Below are 17,526 nucleotides of genomic sequence, written 5' to 3' on the forward strand. Positions count from 1 at the left end.
TGTTTATCAAACTAGTAAAATAAAAAAAAAATATATATATATAATACTTCCGAGTCACCGTACAACAGACCACACATGCTCTACTAAACAAAGCCATATGTCTCCTTACCTCCCGCTGTGCAGGCAGATGAAGCAGTGAGCCAGACAGGCCACAAAGTCCTGGTCGTGGTTCCCTGGGCCGAGCACCAGATTGCGGTTGACGGTCAGGACCCTCAGTGCATCCAGCAAGGCCACCTGCTGAGCCACCGTCTTGTGGGGTCGGCAGAGTTGATAGAGAACGGTCCGATTCAAACAGTGGTAGATGGTGTCGAGAGAAAGACCCTGAGAACGTCTTTTGGACTGGAGGAGGACAAGAACATGTAACGGTTACTTTCAGATCTGAAAGTTGAAAAACTAAAGACAGGTGTCAAACACAAGATGGAAAAAAAAAAAGGAGTAGCTTGTCGCCGGCTGAGCTAAGGCAACACGTGTACGAGGGAGAGACGCTGGTGGAAGTTACACAGAATAGTGTAAGAACATAGAGCCAGTCTCATTTTTGAAGTCTGGTCCTCTCCTTTTAAGAAGATTTTCTTTTGATGCTACTGAAGATGGACCAGTTCTAAATGTTAGAGGGGTGTGGTTTTGAAAGGCGAGGGAAGTTTAGGCCTTCTCATGAACAACCAAGATGGCTGCTGCTACTAGAGAACATTCTGAATTTATTTTCTTGTCAGTATTAAATGAATTGGGTGGTAGATCACAGTCAGTGTTTGCCACTACTTCATGTCAATCCAAATCTGTTCATGTTAAATTTAAAGCAATATAAATTAGACGTAAGGACTTTATCCATGCCTAGCAGCATACTGCTTTGTCCCATGACTTATTGCTCTGATTGGTTGTAAGTCAGCCACATTTTATGAGAAGGCATTTTGGACTGATGATAATACCCCCTTGCATATTCCTGATAAACTGAGAGTTTACAGCCTTATTTGAATATACAAAATCATCTGGTGGTGTTCGGTTGGCAGAAACTGTCAGCTCAGATAAACTGAAATGATTGAAGAGGAAATGTCTCAGTGTTGTTCCTTTAAACAGTAGTGTGTAAAAAAAGAATGAACGTCAACAGATATGACTTCACTTTAAATAATTATCGACACTCAAGATCATCTTCTTACTAACTTTACTCTGGCATTCACGCATTAATGATCATCCACTTTATACATGTCCTGTGATTTGATGGCTGCAGTAAGCCCATGTAATCCCCGGTCAACCTGTCTCACACGGCATGGCCTTGTTCCAAGTTAAAAACTTTGAAACTATAAATTGTGCTTATGGTTGCCCTTTAAATCTGTCAGCCATCTTTCTTTCCTGACGCTGGGCTTTTTGACTTAACTGCCCAATAAACAAGAAGAGTGATGAAACACCCACACGGTCTTTCTCTTTACTCCCTCTCTATTGACTTTATGATTTCTCCTCTTTTTGTCCTCTATCTGTAACTGCTTCAGCTACATGTAGATTGGTGACAATGGGTGCTGCTGGCTTTGGTGATGTACTGTATAAAATAAATCAATGAAAAGATAGAAACTAAAACATCACTGATAAAATATTAATGAAATAATCTCATATCCTTTTTATTCAGTAAAATAGACTACCGTATTTTAGACAGTGAAAGATCAAAGACCCAAAACTTGGCCTGTGAGTTTGAAAAAAAGTGGTGTGCACAACAAAACTGTTCACTCAGTATTGTAATCATTGAAAGTAGACTCTCAGATGGAAACATTTTATTTCCCCACTAAACGTCTGCAACACACAGACACTGTTTGTCTGTTTTTGTCTGCTCTGGAGAAAAATATAAAGCGTGGTAGTACCGTCTGTTTAGAAGAAGCACCTAGGCAGATAAAAGCTGGTGCACTTGGGCGAGTGATAAGTAATAATCTCACTCTGACACACAGAAAAACATTAGCTCTAATGTCAATGTAGTCTGGCTCCTGAATGTCCTCTGTCTCAATATTCATTCTGCAGATACACAAGGTCTAATGTTACATGGCCCTGCAAAGAATCAGGCAATACCACTTTCATTTCTGCAAGTCCAGTCATCATCCCGAGAATGATTATTCAGCTTTATGAAGGTTTTAAATATTAACGTAACATCAGGATGAAAAGGAGTATTTTGCTGCCCTGTCAAGTTTAAAGTAAGTAACCGCATTGACAGGTGAGGTCAGATTTGGTCGGAGTTGTGCTATTTTGAACCTGTGACCACATCCAAAAGTGATGTCACTCCTCGAACTTGACCTGAACGTAAAGCTAAGAAATTAATCAACTGGAGGTCGGCAGAGAAAGATTGTGAGGAGTGAGAAGTTCAGTCACCATTAAGAGGGACCTCAGGCTTTCTGAGATTAATTTTTATGTCTTATTTTGAGCAATGTATAACCTATGAACAAACTCAACACTAAATAAACTGTTTTTAATCAGCTAATACTATATAGGTAATTTTACTGAGCATCCTAACTTGACCATGAAAGATTGCATCCATACGCTAGACATTGTCCAACTATTTGACAACTCAATGAAGCACTGTCTTAAGAAGTGAGTTGAAAAATGATTTGATCCCAGAGACGACGATGTTATGATCAGGGAAATAGTTATATTCTTCATGTAAACATTAAAAACTCATTTTTTTGTACCTGTCCAATGAGCTGTACGATGAAGTCCACCACCAGCTTGGAGTCCTTGTTGAACATGCCCTGCCACAGCTTGTCCACCACCCGCTGGGTGAAGTAGAAGACGTTGTTGACCAGAATCTGATAACTGCCCCCGCTGCTGAGGGGCAGAGAGGCGTCTTCACCTGAACCGAGAGGAGACACAACAGAGGAGGTTACATGTATTAGCCAAAATAATGTCTTTTCTTAACGGGTGTGCTTTGCTGCATGTCACCCCCCACTCTCTCTTCAGCTGTTTACATAAACATTATATTCTTTCACACATGCACTGGATAAACTGATATCATATTGTTACACGTGTGTGTTAGTCATAGGTTCTCACTTTGATTTATTCTAAGGTCGTGTTGTAGGTTTTATCCAATAAAACAAGTTTAAATGTTGATCACTAGATTAGATACATGCTCAGGGGTGATGTATTGAAAAGATATATATATATAATTTGTGTGTTTTCTTAAAGTATGCATCATTATCACATATCAATCGACTAAACTGCCAGCATGCACTTTTAAAGTTGCAGACTTTGATTTGCTGACTAATAATGCAACAATTAGAGAAATCCCATGTGAGCAGCCACTGACTAAATGATGCTGTATCAAAGTGACAGGTCTAATAACAAATCAGTTTGTTAGATGAGAAAATTATTTGGATGTTTGAAGTTAGACACTGTGGCAGGTTAACAACAAAGTAAACAGACAGAAAGAAGATATTTGAGGACGGAGGACTTTGTTCTGACCTAAAAGGACATCAGCAGCCAGAAGATGCTCCATGACGCCGTCCAGGATGTTGGACTGAAACTCTTTTTGCTGAGTTCTAGTGGAGCGCTCCGGGGAGGCCTTAAAGTTAAAGAGACACATTTACAGTTGTACCATCATTTAGGACAACACATATTGATCAATTAAAGCATTTTTATTATTAAATGAGAAAGAAAAATACACTTTTAAAACATTCGTCCTTACAAAGGCTACATCCACACTTTTACTTTAATTTTACAGCACATAGCATTTGCTGTGTTTTAGCCTGTTGTCTACAATAATTGAGTGACTTTTGGAAAATAAGACAGACACACCAACATCTCCTTGTGGATTTGACTTTACCAGTCAGTAAGTGTAATTCCCAGATGCTTCATGAAACCATTAAATTACTGTTTCTAAATAAAAAATGTAAAAGGACAAGATTAGCCTTAACTTGCAAACTTAACTCAACATGAACATCTATAGACAGTCTCTGCTGAAATTGTTTCCCATGTTAGCTGCTGCTGTAAATTTAATTTGGCATTGTGATATGCAGTTATTGAATCTATTCAGCCCTACACTGAGTGGGCCTGTTTACTCCTGCATGCAGAAGCCCTGTGTACATAAACAGTCATGGGATCATTGTTTTCAGTTTTTAAAACACTGATATGAGGGTCTAGTAGGAGATAGAAATTGTAATTAAATGCTGATTTAAAATAAAAATGTATAGTATTGACATATCTTAACATTATCATCATTTCAGTCAGTCTTAGACCGGGAAACCTCCCCATCCCAGTCGATCTCCTCACCTCCAGCAGCAGGTCGATGATGGGCGTCTGCTTGCTGGCCGGCGTCATGCAGAGGTTGTCCATGATCAGGACCCTCATGAAGTCAAACACGTACTTCTTGGCTGGGTGGTTGGTCAGGGAGGTCTTGGATCCCACGTTACAGTACTCAGACTGACTGCGGTTCATTCCCGAGTCTGCAGCGAAGGCTTTGAACTCCTCTGTGGGAGAACCCGCCTCGTCGTCCAAATCACTGACCTGGAGGTGAGTGAGGCAAATGTATCGATAGTTATAATCTCTTACAGCTAAACGATCAATTTGAAAAAGAAGGTAAAGGCTGAAAATAGAGAAAATTCATTACAGAAAAAAAAATTAATTAGAGAGACTTTATTTCCCACCAGGAGCAACTGTCTTATTAAACGGCCTCAGAACACCTTTTCTTCAGTGAAAAAGTGGAGTGGATACAGTGACTATGCCTTCAGAGAGGCAATAAGTTTATGTTTTTATTGCCCAATAACTGAGAATAACACGACATATCTGCAGTGGGTGCAGAGATAACCGTGATTTGTTACTCTTGTAATGAGACTTTTTGCAAATTCCAGACTCATCCCTGCAGTCTTAACAATCCTACATTTCCATTAAGTGGCCGGTAAAGGCCAACGATTTTCTATTGCTTCATCTCTTGTCCATGAACTTAATAAAGCATCTTTTAGGACAAATTCACAGCCTTACCATCTCAGAGTATGGCCTGATGTTAAAGGGGAAAACAGTCGCTGCCAGGGCACAGAGGAACTCAGGACTGTGCCACATGGGTCCCAGGTCAGGCACATTGTGGTAAAGGTACCGAAAGAACTGCATGAGGGTGACGGGGTACTCCCTCAGCCAGGAACCTTCCTCCTCAGACTGCCACGGCTGGAAAAGACACACAACAAATCAAATCAAGTACTGACTTTACTGAAACTTTTTCAATCTAGTGCAGAGCAAATATCATACGGGTTTTTTGGGTGAAAGGAAAAACAAATGGAACTGGCTTAGCACCATCCTGTGCTTTCTGAGTGAGGCCTTTTTCCCCCCCAGGAGGTTGAGTGAAGCTTGTCAGAAAGCAGCAGCAGCACAGTGTGAACCCCTGGCTAACTCCGGGGTGTCAGTGTGAGGATGAGGATGAAAACAGCATGAGTGTAGTGTAGAGTCATTTCTGTTGGTTTAATGGAGCTTAAAAAAAGACAGCATAAAAGAATCTGTGGGGAAATTCGACATAAAGCAGCTACTGATGAACATGAGAAAACTCTCACATGTGGGACTTAAGACATAAGCTCTCTGAGTGGGAGTGTTAAAAGGTAATCTTCTTTTTGGGAGAAGGTGCTTGATTAAATTAGTCAAATTATGGATTAAGACTTTTCACTTAAGCCAAAACCATGCTCTGGAATATTGAGCCTGGGAGTGTGTGTTTTGTTCTGTTCTGTTGATGAAAACAGAGAGCGACCCTAAAGGAGAAGATCTGATCATGAAAAGGATGCTTTTTGGAAAAAATGCTGCACACAAATATTTTAGAACAATGAAAAACGTTTATCCCATAGATGTGTCACTTTTTAAAGAAACTTTTAATTACCGTACATTTTAAGGGTTAAACAAAAATGAAAATGTTGTTAAGAACCTCTGACAACTATGGTTTGACGTCAAGCTTAGTTCAAGACCCATGGCAACAAAAAAAGTGTCTCAGTGGCCTCCTAAAATTACATGCAAGTGTTCCCTGTGTACTGTAAATGTTAACCAATTCTTCCAGCATAAACCGAGCACATTTACAGACCCACACATATCTAAATTACTTCAAGCTGGCATTAACATAAGCCTCTGTTTCAGCTCTTGTAATTCTCCAGCAGCTAAAAGCTCAAGAAGGTGCAGCAGACACCACTGAGACACCAGCATGACACTGTGTCGTCTTCCAGTTCCGCTAATTCTCACCAAGTTGAGCATGCTGCGCAGCATGGCCAGAAGCAGGAAGGCGGCCTCGGTGTAAACATTGTGGATGGAGCCCACCACTGTCGAACTGGAGGCCGGTATACCGAAGATGAACGTCCAGATGGAGTCCAAGTCAAACTGAAAAGAGAAACACAAAACTAGGGTAGTATACACATCAGTGGTGCAGTACTCGAAACCGGTCTTTTTGAAGGTCTCGGTCTCCTCTTGGAATCAAAAGCATTTTTTACTTGATCTTGGCTCAGTCTCAGTCATTACTGTGATTAGAAGGAAAACACACTTTCTAAATGAACTAATAAATTTAGTTCATTCATAGTTTGATTTTTAGCCCTGGTTAGAGCAGCAACCTTCCAGGTGTTATGGTCTAAGTGAGTGACACGCCCACTGCGCACAAGATGATGATTTTTCAGTGATATTTATGGTCTTTGTCTTGGTCTTGGTCTCAATCCCTGTATGTCTCGGTCTCGGTGTCGGAGCACTCTGGTCTCAGCATGTCTTGGTCTTGGTTAGCGTTGTCTTGACTACAACACTAATACACATCATAAAGAACTATATGTTAGTGTATTGACCATGCTGCTTGTGAGTTATTCTTTCTATGACTTGTTTTTACAGCTAATATCTTAGCTGTCCAGAATCTAGGATTAAGTTTTTACTATCAAGCTGTCAGGGATCGTAATGCTGGCACTTCTGAATCACTATCTAGTTAAATGTTTGGAGATCAGTTCATTACAAGTATGAAATGCAGCATGATACTCATTTTCTCTGCTTCATTATGAAAAAAAAGAAGATTTTTGGAAAAGTACTTTTCATTTTAGGAAGAAAGAAGTCTTCGTTAAACACATTGAAGCTGTCAGTTGTTAAAAGTTACTTGTGAGTTGAACATGTAGTACACTTTATATTGATCTAAGTTTAAAGCAGCATTCATTTGTTCAGTAAAATGCAGATTAAAAGCAAACACAGAAGACATTTTAGTGATATTAAAAGAAGAAAAAGGTTGGGTATACTAACATGTACCTGCAGGCTGTCTGGCAGCTCGGTCACAGGCTGCTGCAGAAACAGCGCCATGAGCAGGAAGTAGAGCTCGGGGACATTGGTGTGTTTGGGCAGCAGCGTCTGCATAACCGGGAGTCCTGGGAAGTGGCAAGCATCCCGGTTGATTTCTCGCAGTGTGGAGCGCCCACCAGCACTGCGGCCCACGTTAAAGCCTAAAGGCGGGTTATAGAGTTAAGGAAGAAGTTTCAGTTCATAGAAATTTCGCTTGAAGGTAGACAGGAGGCGACTACGGCCAGCTCTAAATACAGCTTTAAACAGCGGGGAGAGGAATACCAGTATGTTTGACCTGGGCCCCACTTTTACATAGTCTGGGGTCTAAATGACTAATTGTACAACATATTCTGGAATAGATCCCGTAGATTGCTTCAGCCATCAGCTGTGAAACAGACTGTGAAGGCTACAACGTGCAGAAAGTTTTAAGTCTCAAGTACATCCACAAAAAGTGCTTGTTCTGTCACTGACAGGCTAATATTGGTGTCTGAAATGTCCATAAAAAAGGTATGTATACCTATAGGAAGACCAGTGAGGATGTGAAGATAAAAACAGTAGTTTTAGGTCGAAGAGCACAGGGATTGCAGTTTTAGGGCGCGGTCACACTGGTCATCTGTACCGTGCTGTACTCAAGCACGATTGCCCCCCCGCTGCGCCATACCCACGCTGGCCGGCACGGCCCGCGGCCATACTGGCCAGGAATAACCGTGCCTAAAAGCACGATTACCTCTTGTACATAAAGTCGTAATACAACACATGCATGCAACACAGAGAGCCTGACAGCTACTTTGTGGCTTATATTGGGTCATGTTAGTCAGATACAGACATGAAACTCTGGATTTCTCCTTAATGAAGGCTGTCAGCATTGTGTACCCGCGTGCATGAAGTGTACCGTGCCGAAGCCAAGGAAGTGTACCGTGCCTGAGCACGATACGGAGCGGTCACACTGGCCAAACGAACTGGACTTTAGCGTTGAAGTATGCTTGGGCACGGTACGGATGGCCAGTGAGACCGCGCCCTTACTGTTTGTTTTTTGTGTTTTTGGTTGACTTTGGTGTTTGCGATGGCAAGGCAGGTTTATTTCTATCACACATTTCAGCAACAAGGCAATTCAAAGAGTTCACACAGGACATCAAAAGAAACATTAAAAGAAGACAATTCAAAATCACTAAAACAACCAATAATATCCACAGAGAAGATGAAATATAAAATGTAAAAAAAAAAGAAGATCCAAAAGAAGTACAGTAATGACTTTTAGAGGCAATAAAACATTAAAATACAAAACATATAAATAAGCTAAAGTTTGTAATGTAATGATGTTATCTGCTCTGTGCACCTTCCAATGTTATAGAGCTCTGGAGTCCTTGACTGGATGATTCATACGGAACCTCCTAAACAAAGAGGCCTGACCCTGTAGGAATGATTCCCCTCATTTTAGACACTCAGAGTTACAATCTAAGCCTGTGGTTTACATGAAACTGTTAAAATTGCTGGACAATATTTCATCAGGGGCATTTGAGGACTACGCTGCAGGCAATCAACTGGAGCAAACTGAAGCTATTTGTAATTTAGACCCCGAGCTATGTAGAAAACAAGGGCCAGTTTTAAAATACTGAAGTTCCATTGATTGGGCAGGTCTATGCTAGAGCTGTCTACAGGAATATCTCAGGACTGGAATCTACTAACTGGACTAATTAAACAGGATTTAATATGTAATGGAGCTCTCACTAAAAAACGTAAACAATAAGAGACTTGGTTGAGCTTGATTACAAAAACAACTTATTAATCAAAGTAGGGGATTCAACATGATAGCACTTATTCTAACAACGCTACAGCAACTCTGTTGGACCACTCCACTACTAAGCACGGTTTTCAGAAGCAAGGTCAATGGTTGTCAACCCGGAGGTAGAAGGATAATGGTATGGTTGTAGTTTGAGGAAGTGAAAAATGTATGGAAACGTGGTAGTGGAGTTTAAATGGGTCTGCAAAGATACAATTTGTCCAACACAGAGAAACATGCAAGTTTATGCATGGAGACACCTGATGAGGTTAAAAACCATTGAGCTCAGGAGGGCCTGGGTTGTAGCAGCAGGTGGAGCATTTAGGCAAAAAATTTGAAAACAAACCCTTGGCCGTTCGGCGCACAAACTGCGCAGCTTTCTGTTTACTGAAGGAAGGCCAACTCCGGCGGAAAGCGATGCCAGAGTGAGGAGAAGCGTCTGCTGAGCCATTTTTACAACAAACACCATACACACTTTACAGGATTACCCAGGCTTCTTACTCTCATCGCAGGAACCATCTACATTCATACTGTATTTCAGATGTAGTTTGAGTAGTTGTGTCACTGTAATGATTATAAAGCCACAGCAGGCTTTGTGCACTCACCCAGCACTGTGCCGATCTTATTGGTCAGGACGGAGTCTGTGTGGTCCAGCCAGCCTCCTCCGCACAGGCCCTCTTTGAAGCGGTTCAGGATGGACTGGTTGGAGAGCAGAACCACCAGGATCCACAGAGCTGCTGTTACCGTGCTTGAGTGAAGGTGTTCCTCCATGAACATCAGGAGCCAATCAAAGCCCAGTGTCCGCACCAGCTCCTCACAAGCCCTTCAGGAGGAGATGCAGAGCAAACTTTTGGTCAGTGATTGCTCTAAAATTAGGTCAAATACCTATTTCAGAATATATTTCATCACCCAAACAACTATCGAAGATTTGCTCAGCTATACAAACATGAAGCAAATTCACATTAGACTTGAGTTCTAACATTTTGCAAGAAAACTAATGGATACGCTGGGATCTTTAATTTTGTGAGCTTAAGGTTTTAGGGCTATGCAAAGAGGGACCAGTCCTTGTCTTACTGAGCATTGACAGAGCATTTCTCTTTGTTGGTGAAGAGCAGTCTGCGCAGGTTGTCCAGCAGCCGGTTTCTCAACAGAATAAGGTTTGCTGACAGGAGACCTCCAAAATCATCATCATTACCTGGAGACACCACAAAAGTTCCACAATCAGTCAGTCAGGGGGAATTCAATATTTTTTTTTAATCTGCAACCAATTTATAAAAGCACAGTTTCAACTACATGTGTCGCTACCTCCATCGATCTTCTCCTCGTTATTGATTTCCATGACAACAAACTTCTCACACACGGCAAATGTGGGAAGAGTTGACGAGATGAACTGGCCAAACCTGTGAGGTGAAAAACAAAGAGGGAAATTCCAGTTTGGGGTTTCCTTACGTCTGTCTGTGTTGAGATATAGAACCCGAGTGACCAAAGTATGAGTGAACATGTGTTTACCGGAGCAGGTCGTATGGGTTGGGGAAGCCCTGCAGAAGGAGACTGAGCACATTGCTGATGGCAGCCACTGTTGGCTGGGAGAGCGAGGTGTCTCTGAGGGTCAGCAGCAGCCTGGGGATCAGTTGAAACTCCCGCAGCAGTTTGGCATTTTTAGCCGCCTCGCTGTTCGATATAAACACAGTCACATACAGTTAGATATCCTAAATGATAGATTCAAAAAGTCACATATAGTTTCAAAAACCTCTTCAGTACAGTTGGATTTAATGAATCTGTAGTTTTATTGAAGGAAACATCTCAAGGAGAGTAAGGTACTTGCCTGGATTCAGTCAGCAGTTCGATGAAATGCTCAAACAGAGACAGATGGAGCTCGTAGGGAGCGTGGAGCCACACCTGAGGAGAAGAAGCAGACCGAGACCTCTGCGTCACAAGATGTGTATTTGGCAAAGACAAACTGCTGGCAGGGAGAGTTCACATCTTGGCACAGAGCAGCCAAGTTTTCTAACAAAACGTGTGAGAAACTTTGTTCTAATGCCTCCACAGTACATCCCAAAAATACTCCACCTGTTCATCAGGCAGGCAGAGTTTAAGTAGAGCAGGATGCTGGTCAGCTGCCAATGTAGCAGACTTGAGTTCTTTCAACTGCAGAATATGATTACCTCATTTCATATAATGTTTCCTGGGACCTTGGTTTCATTTTGCACCCATCATTCCCTCACCTCAAAGTCACAGAGCAGGTCCTGGAAGGCGGTGGAGTTTGGAATAATGGAGGTCTCGTGTCCGCTGTCGACTGTTCCCACCAGAGAGAAGGTGAGGTGGAGGATGTGGCTGTTGAGCAGCGAGCGCTTCTTCTTCAGCAGCATGGCCAGCAGCTGAGAGGGACAACCATGAGAGTATGTCTCAAACCTTTATAGGACACTGCTATATTGGTTACATCATGTTTTTGTTTAATCATGCTAGATGTTGTTTTCGGCTACAGCGAGAGTCCAAAAGTATCACAGCTGTTGATGAAAGCTGTAGGCCTGTTTCTCACCTGGTATCCTTTGATACGCTCCATCTCTTTACTGGCCAGTGGGTTGCTCTTCACGACACACACCAAAGCCTTGACGGCTGCATACAGCCCCTCCACGTCCGACGCCATCGCAACCAGACCCAAGATGGCCGCCGCACCACCCGTGTACTGCAGGTTTGTGGCAACAGGCTTAGCCACAAAGGCGCGGACCCCTTGAGGGAGAAGAGAGAAAAGTTAGTTTGGCTTAAACATGAAGCTGCAGGACAGATACAAACATTTCCAGATAGACTCGTGAACTTCTCTTGAGGTAAGTGTTGCACAAAGAATCAACAGGTTTCATTACAGGATATATTTACTCAAGGGGGAAATAGCTCTTTCCTATTTGGATATTTTAACAATTAAATGGACAAATTAAGCAAAGGAATACACAAATGTGTTTTTTTCTTGTACAGAATGAAATCCTAGTTGCGTTGGCAGCTCATGTAAATTTAAGGACCCGTGCTCGGGCAGAGTACAGAACAAAAACAGTTAAAAAAAACAATAATCTAAAACAACAATGCAGACTTTAACTATGATGATTTTATGGTCCATTTTAGAGACTTTGTTTACCTAAATATCCAATGACTCCAGCTCCCACGGTTCGAGCTGGCCCGTTGAGATGGCCGGCTGCGTTATGAATCAGCTTGACCGGAGTGGCATTTTCATGAGACGACACAGCGAGCTGAAGAGGGAGGCAAAATGTTCAGTTAACAAACCCAGAACAAAAAACACCCCCATATGCATGTTTTACTGATTTAAGTTCACCATTACGCTACATGTTCTTTTGTTTTTGTTTTGTTTTTCTATTTGTGAAGGGTTTGAATGCTGCTAGTTGCTGACGTGGTTGTTTGTTGCATCAGAAAGCTATACTCTTGTATTGAGGTCTGGACTTTCTCGAAGGACAATACTCAGCCAGTTAGAGTGAGATGTGGGACCAAATAAGCATGAGGAAGAAAACAAAACGTCTGCATGACCTGCTGCTTCTATAAAACAATATGTACTTATGGAGCTTTATTAATAGTAGGAGTTTGTTAAACATACTGCAACAGATTTTGAGTGTCAATTTCCTAGTTTTAAAAAAGGGATTATGTTACAGTCTACATTCTCACTGAACACGTACACTCGTATACTCTCTTTACTGCTGGGATTATAAATATACACATTTAGTTGGATTGCTTTTTTGTGCTGTTTTTTCCCCTCCCTCTTTTTTTAATTCTTCAGCCTTTATTTAATACCATGTTGTTAATTGATATTGTATGTCTGTTGTTGTTAATTAAATATTGTTCTTTTTGTCCAAATGTGTCATACAGGGAGGGGTGGAGGGAGGGGGACATCTAAGACTGGAAATGTATATTTACACAGGTTAATGATTAGCTGTCATACACAATTTCACCTCCATTACATCAACATTTTATTTAAAAATAAAAATAAAAATAAACATCTCTTCCTGTCATACAGCAGAAATGCTGCTTCTGCACTTCTTTCCCATGAGTCAGGGAGAGCAGGGCATGCTGGGTAATAAGCTGACAGGTGGGGGGAGAGATAAGGGTGGAAACTCATTGATACAGTAGAAATACTGGACAGTGTTTTAGCTACTTTAAATGTGTGAATGAGCATCCATGCAGAAGTCAACTGACCAATATCTAGTATCCTTGCTCACATTTATAAATAGAGAGTGAGAAAAGAAACCTGAACAAACTTTTTTGTGCTTCTAGTTATTTATTATTAAAGAAGTAAATATTTCTTTACTGCAAACATTTCATTTTTTTTCTAAAAAGGTCCGTACTGAAAAAGCTCTCTGCACCGTGGCTGAGAGGGAGGAGATGTTTCTTTTCTTTCCATTTGCGTCAGACAGACATGATGTCATGAGAGTCAGTAAACCGCTCACTCCCCTCAGTCGGACTCCAGCCTTCTCCACACCAGACTCAGTCAGTAAAAGTAAATGTAAAAATGTCAACTAACTAGTGAAAACAAGTTGAAAAGAAGTTCTAATAGTTCTGCATTGTGAATTACCTTACACTCATCTTTCTAATGTAACTAAGAGAATATGCATAAAACTCATACGATATACATCTGACAATAAACTGACAACTTTCTATGAAGATTAAAAACTCAAATAAGGATAACAGTTCCTACTGAACAGAGCTGTTTCATGAGTTAATAATAGAAGCTAACAATGTTCTTTTTGTCATTGGTGTAGATACTTGTGCATAGAATATTAGTTCTACTAAGAAATCCTGTTAAGAAGAATCTGGTGAAACATGCTCCATTTCACATTATGCTTCTGGTTAATGCCTCATACTGCGACCATTGCTTCTAACAGGATTATTCTGTTATCCCAGCTCAAACTGAACTGAGCCTGTCACAGCCGGGCTGAGAGGAATTCTTCAGAGATTACAATGGAAATGGCAAAACACGAATAATCTGAAGAATGAAAAGCTTGGTAGTGCCATTCTTTACATCAGACTGTTTCTTTGCCATCCTGGAGGTGTTACATTTCTGGCGTCTAACATCCTTTTTTGTAATGTAGAAAAAGAACATAACTCTTTAGAGGTGCTCTGGATTTATGACACATGATGAACAGTAATTTGCAAAATGTGTCATGTACCGTAATCATCATAAAAAATAAAGGGAAAATAAAATGGATTTATCAATCATCATATTTCAGCCCCTTCATCTCACTCTTCTCTGTGGATTACTTTTCAACCTCCCTGACTTAGTTACATAAGGAATTCATTATCATACAATCCCAGCGTGGTGAATTGAATTATGTTGCAGTGGTTTGTCTGACCTGTTTGGCGATGGCTTTGCTGTCCAGCTTGTTGTAGACTTTTCTGATCTTGGCCACAGTGAGAGTAGAGACTGACAACGCATAGAGACTGAAGGACACCTTCTCCTCTGGTACCAACGCCACTGGAGTGGCAGGCGCTACCTCTGTCTTTGAGTCTTTACCTGAGACAGACAGAGGACAGAGATATTATGATCAAATACAAAGAAGGTATTTAACTGTGTGTGCGCGTGGGTGGGGAGGGGGAGGGGGGGGTCTGTGAAAGAAGGAAAGAAGAGGCGAGTGCTGGAAGATGAGCACTCACAGGGCAGGTAGACGGCCTGGAAGCTGCCCACATAGATGGGTCCCAGCTCATAGATGGTGGCAACGCTGGTGGCGGGCAGGACCTCCTCCAGGAAATGGCTGGGTCCCAGACGCCACACCAGGCTGGAGAGCTGGCGCTGGGCTGGTGGCGTCCCGATGTACCCATACACGGTGCTCAACACGGGAGGGTTGGTGGAGCTGGAGCCGCCCGGTGCACTATGGATGTAATGAAGCTGGAGGAGAGGAGAGATACAGATGAGTGATATATAAAACCTGAGTGCACACAAAGACTGAGCTGAAGCTTCCAGTACAGTACAGTCAGTCAGTTGTGTCGACTCTCAAATGTATGCTCATATATTTACTTTCATATTATTGTTAAAAATAAAGCAGAAATAAATACAACATCAAGACCTCTTAGTTATAAAAACAAACAGGTAATTCAGACTGTAATTCACGATAGGATAGGATCGGTGATATGTGTCCCATGATAACAATAATATCACGACGCAGTAATTCCCAGATAATTGATCATGTAATGACGCATCACAAAATCTGATGAGCTGAAACAAATAAAAATGCCCCCACAAAGGTAAAGCGCAGGAGTATCATTTACTGCAATCAATTTTCTTTGAGCTCACTGTTTGCTTCTTTTTTGGCCAATGAACTTCTGTTCATGTTACCTTCATTAAAGTCATAAGTGCCACCGTGAGGAGTCGTAACGCAGCGGGGACATATTGCTAGGGAAAACTGTTTGGAGTGCAGTTTATTTTTTAAATCAAAATATGGTAAATTGGCATCAGTGCTTTGATAATTGTGCTGTTTGTGAAAGGGAAGCTACTTTTACATTTTGCCGAAAAGAGTCCACAAAATCGTGAGAGAAATTTGAGCCTGTAAGAGATGAATTGTGCTTTACATGCAACCAATCACAGGGGACGAAAAACAACAACCCACAAGCACCCTCTGACACACAGACACACAGACACACAGACACATGAGATACACATGACCAGCTTGTTGTTTCCTGTTTGACGACCTCAATGGGAAATGCAGCCGTTGTTATCAGTGGTGCGGAGAGGAAGCTGAGACTTGTGGTGTGTCGGGTGGGACACTGCTCTCTGCTCTGTAATCTCAGGAGGAATCTAAAGTCACCAAAACCACAGGCCACACACTCGTCTGCTGACTGCTGGGCTGCAACGCTGCACTTTCCTGTCTTTATCAAAACCATGGCCAGCGTTCGTAATATTTCAGCCAGCAGTCTGATGTTTGTATTCCCGATCAGAGCAAAACAAACTAAGGTTGCACTCTGACAACGATTATTACCGGTAACTTAGTTATAAGTGCTTTGTTCTATAACATCAGCATTGTGCCACTAAGTTAGACATTATAGTCTATAAACTATGCTTATAAATCAAGATTCTTTTTGATTGTTAAGTGTTGATCAGACAAGTGTTAAGTCATCCTCTTACTTTTTAGAAATTATTTCATGAATGGGAAACATTTTCACTATTCTTGACAGCATAAAGTAAGATTTGTTTTAAAGAATGCTTATCTTACTTTCTTTTTGTATACGTATAATTTGGCACCACCAGAATGAGAGTGTTGCAGTCCGGTACGATCAGGACATGCTGCCTAGATCTAATGTCACAACATGTATACATTTATATAAGTATAGTTTGTAATTATTTTGTCATTCTTTAAAAAGGAGGAACAGTAATTATTCTTAAGAAATGAAGCAAACGAGAAACATTGCAATCACAGTTATGTGATGACACACTACTTCTGAAAAGAATAAAGAAGGCTCATTTTGATCTTTTGGAAATACATTGTTTTCTTTTGGAGTGATATTGATTGAAAAGTTGAAACCCTCCTGCACCCCAGTGTACTGTATACCCTCAACACAGAAAACTGCTTAATAAGACATATTTCTTCCTGCTTTATATGAATGTGTGACACAATACAGTCAGAACTTTACCTTTACAGTGTTGATGAGCTGTCCATCGAGGTACAGCGTGGCCATGCTGTTCTTCAGCATGCCTTTGCTCATGACCAGCACCAGGTGGTGCCACTGGCCCTCAGCGATCAGCTCGCCGCAGCGGAAGCGAGCGCAGCAGGGCAGGATCTCATAGAAGGAGGCTTCTTCACTCGACTCGTCCGCTGCTTTAAGGGGGAGAGAGAGGGAAGCAGGGGGGACACATTGATGAGTCAGCAGGTTTGGATGGAGGTAAAAAAAAAAAAAAAAAAATATCTGGGTAATGACTGAAATCCTATTAGGTGAGGTTTATAAGGTGTTACTGATGTGCAGATTTCCCTGACTGTATACCTTCTCTCTTTCATGGTCTGACCTTTACTTTAACCTCAAACCATTGATAGAAATACAGACTTAAACATGTGAACATCCAAACAAACAACTAAGGACAGTTTCTTCTCCGAAATACAATCTGAAGTGATAATGTCATTGGTCTATACTACACCTTGTTATACTATCATCAATGTCTAACAACAGAAGGTTTAAATTGACTAAATTAACTTTTTCTTTTTTTGCTGCATTTGGTGTTACAACAACAACAAACAGCCCCTGATGCCATGAACGAATTGAGTTGTTAAGTTGTAACTGCAGGACTCACAGTAGCTCTGCAGCAGCTCCTCCTTGGTGGACACAGTGAGCGAGCGGTCTTTGGCAGACAGAACAACTGACAAACAGACGTAGTGCTGCTCTGAGGACGTGGCTCGCCGGACGATGGTCAGCAGTCTCACTGGGTGGGCATGAGGAGCTGAGCTGAAACGCTCCACGCAGAACCAGGTGGAGTAGCTGAGGCCGGACGGAGGAGGAAACAAGCGCTCCCCTGGAGGTGAGACATTGTAACA

At 41.6% G+C, this 17,526-nt stretch overlaps 1 protein-coding gene across 2 annotated transcripts in view; it reads right to left on the reverse strand.

Moving 5' to 3' along the window:
* Positions 1–17,526, reverse strand: part of wdfy3 (WD repeat and FYVE domain containing 3) — a 99,009-nt gene that overhangs the window by 18,436 nt on the left and 63,047 nt on the right. The window contains exons 20-38 of one of the 2 annotated variants that reach the window (XM_061038170.1): positions 17,286–17,504; positions 16,634–16,818; positions 14,663–14,894; positions 14,362–14,522; positions 12,141–12,252; positions 11,553–11,743; positions 11,239–11,391; positions 10,839–10,912; positions 10,523–10,684; positions 10,319–10,413; positions 10,088–10,208; positions 9,619–9,836; positions 7,198–7,394; positions 6,175–6,309; positions 4,945–5,124; positions 4,237–4,470; positions 3,430–3,529; positions 2,661–2,821; positions 110–339 (exon numbers count right to left, since the gene is read on the reverse strand). In XM_061038170.1, the coding sequence (XP_060894153.1) occupies positions 110–339; positions 2,661–2,821; positions 3,430–3,529; positions 4,237–4,470; positions 4,945–5,124; positions 6,175–6,309; positions 7,198–7,394; positions 9,619–9,836; positions 10,088–10,208; positions 10,319–10,413; positions 10,523–10,684; positions 10,839–10,912; positions 11,239–11,391; positions 11,553–11,743; positions 12,141–12,252; positions 14,362–14,522; positions 14,663–14,894; positions 16,634–16,818; positions 17,286–17,504 (3,160 nt within the window). The remainder of the gene's footprint in view (positions 1–109; positions 340–2,660; positions 2,822–3,429; positions 3,530–4,236; positions 4,471–4,944; positions 5,125–6,174; positions 6,310–7,197; positions 7,395–9,618; positions 9,837–10,087; positions 10,209–10,318; positions 10,414–10,522; positions 10,685–10,838; positions 10,913–11,238; positions 11,392–11,552; positions 11,744–12,140; positions 12,253–14,361; positions 14,523–14,662; positions 14,895–16,633; positions 16,819–17,285; positions 17,505–17,526) is intronic. The other variant, XM_061038169.1, reaches the window with a different exon arrangement.

This window comes from Labrus mixtus, chromosome 5 (genome assembly GCF_963584025.1).
Source record: "Labrus mixtus chromosome 5, fLabMix1.1, whole genome shotgun sequence".
NCBI classification, from domain to species: domain Eukaryota; kingdom Metazoa; phylum Chordata; class Actinopteri; order Labriformes; family Labridae; genus Labrus; species Labrus mixtus.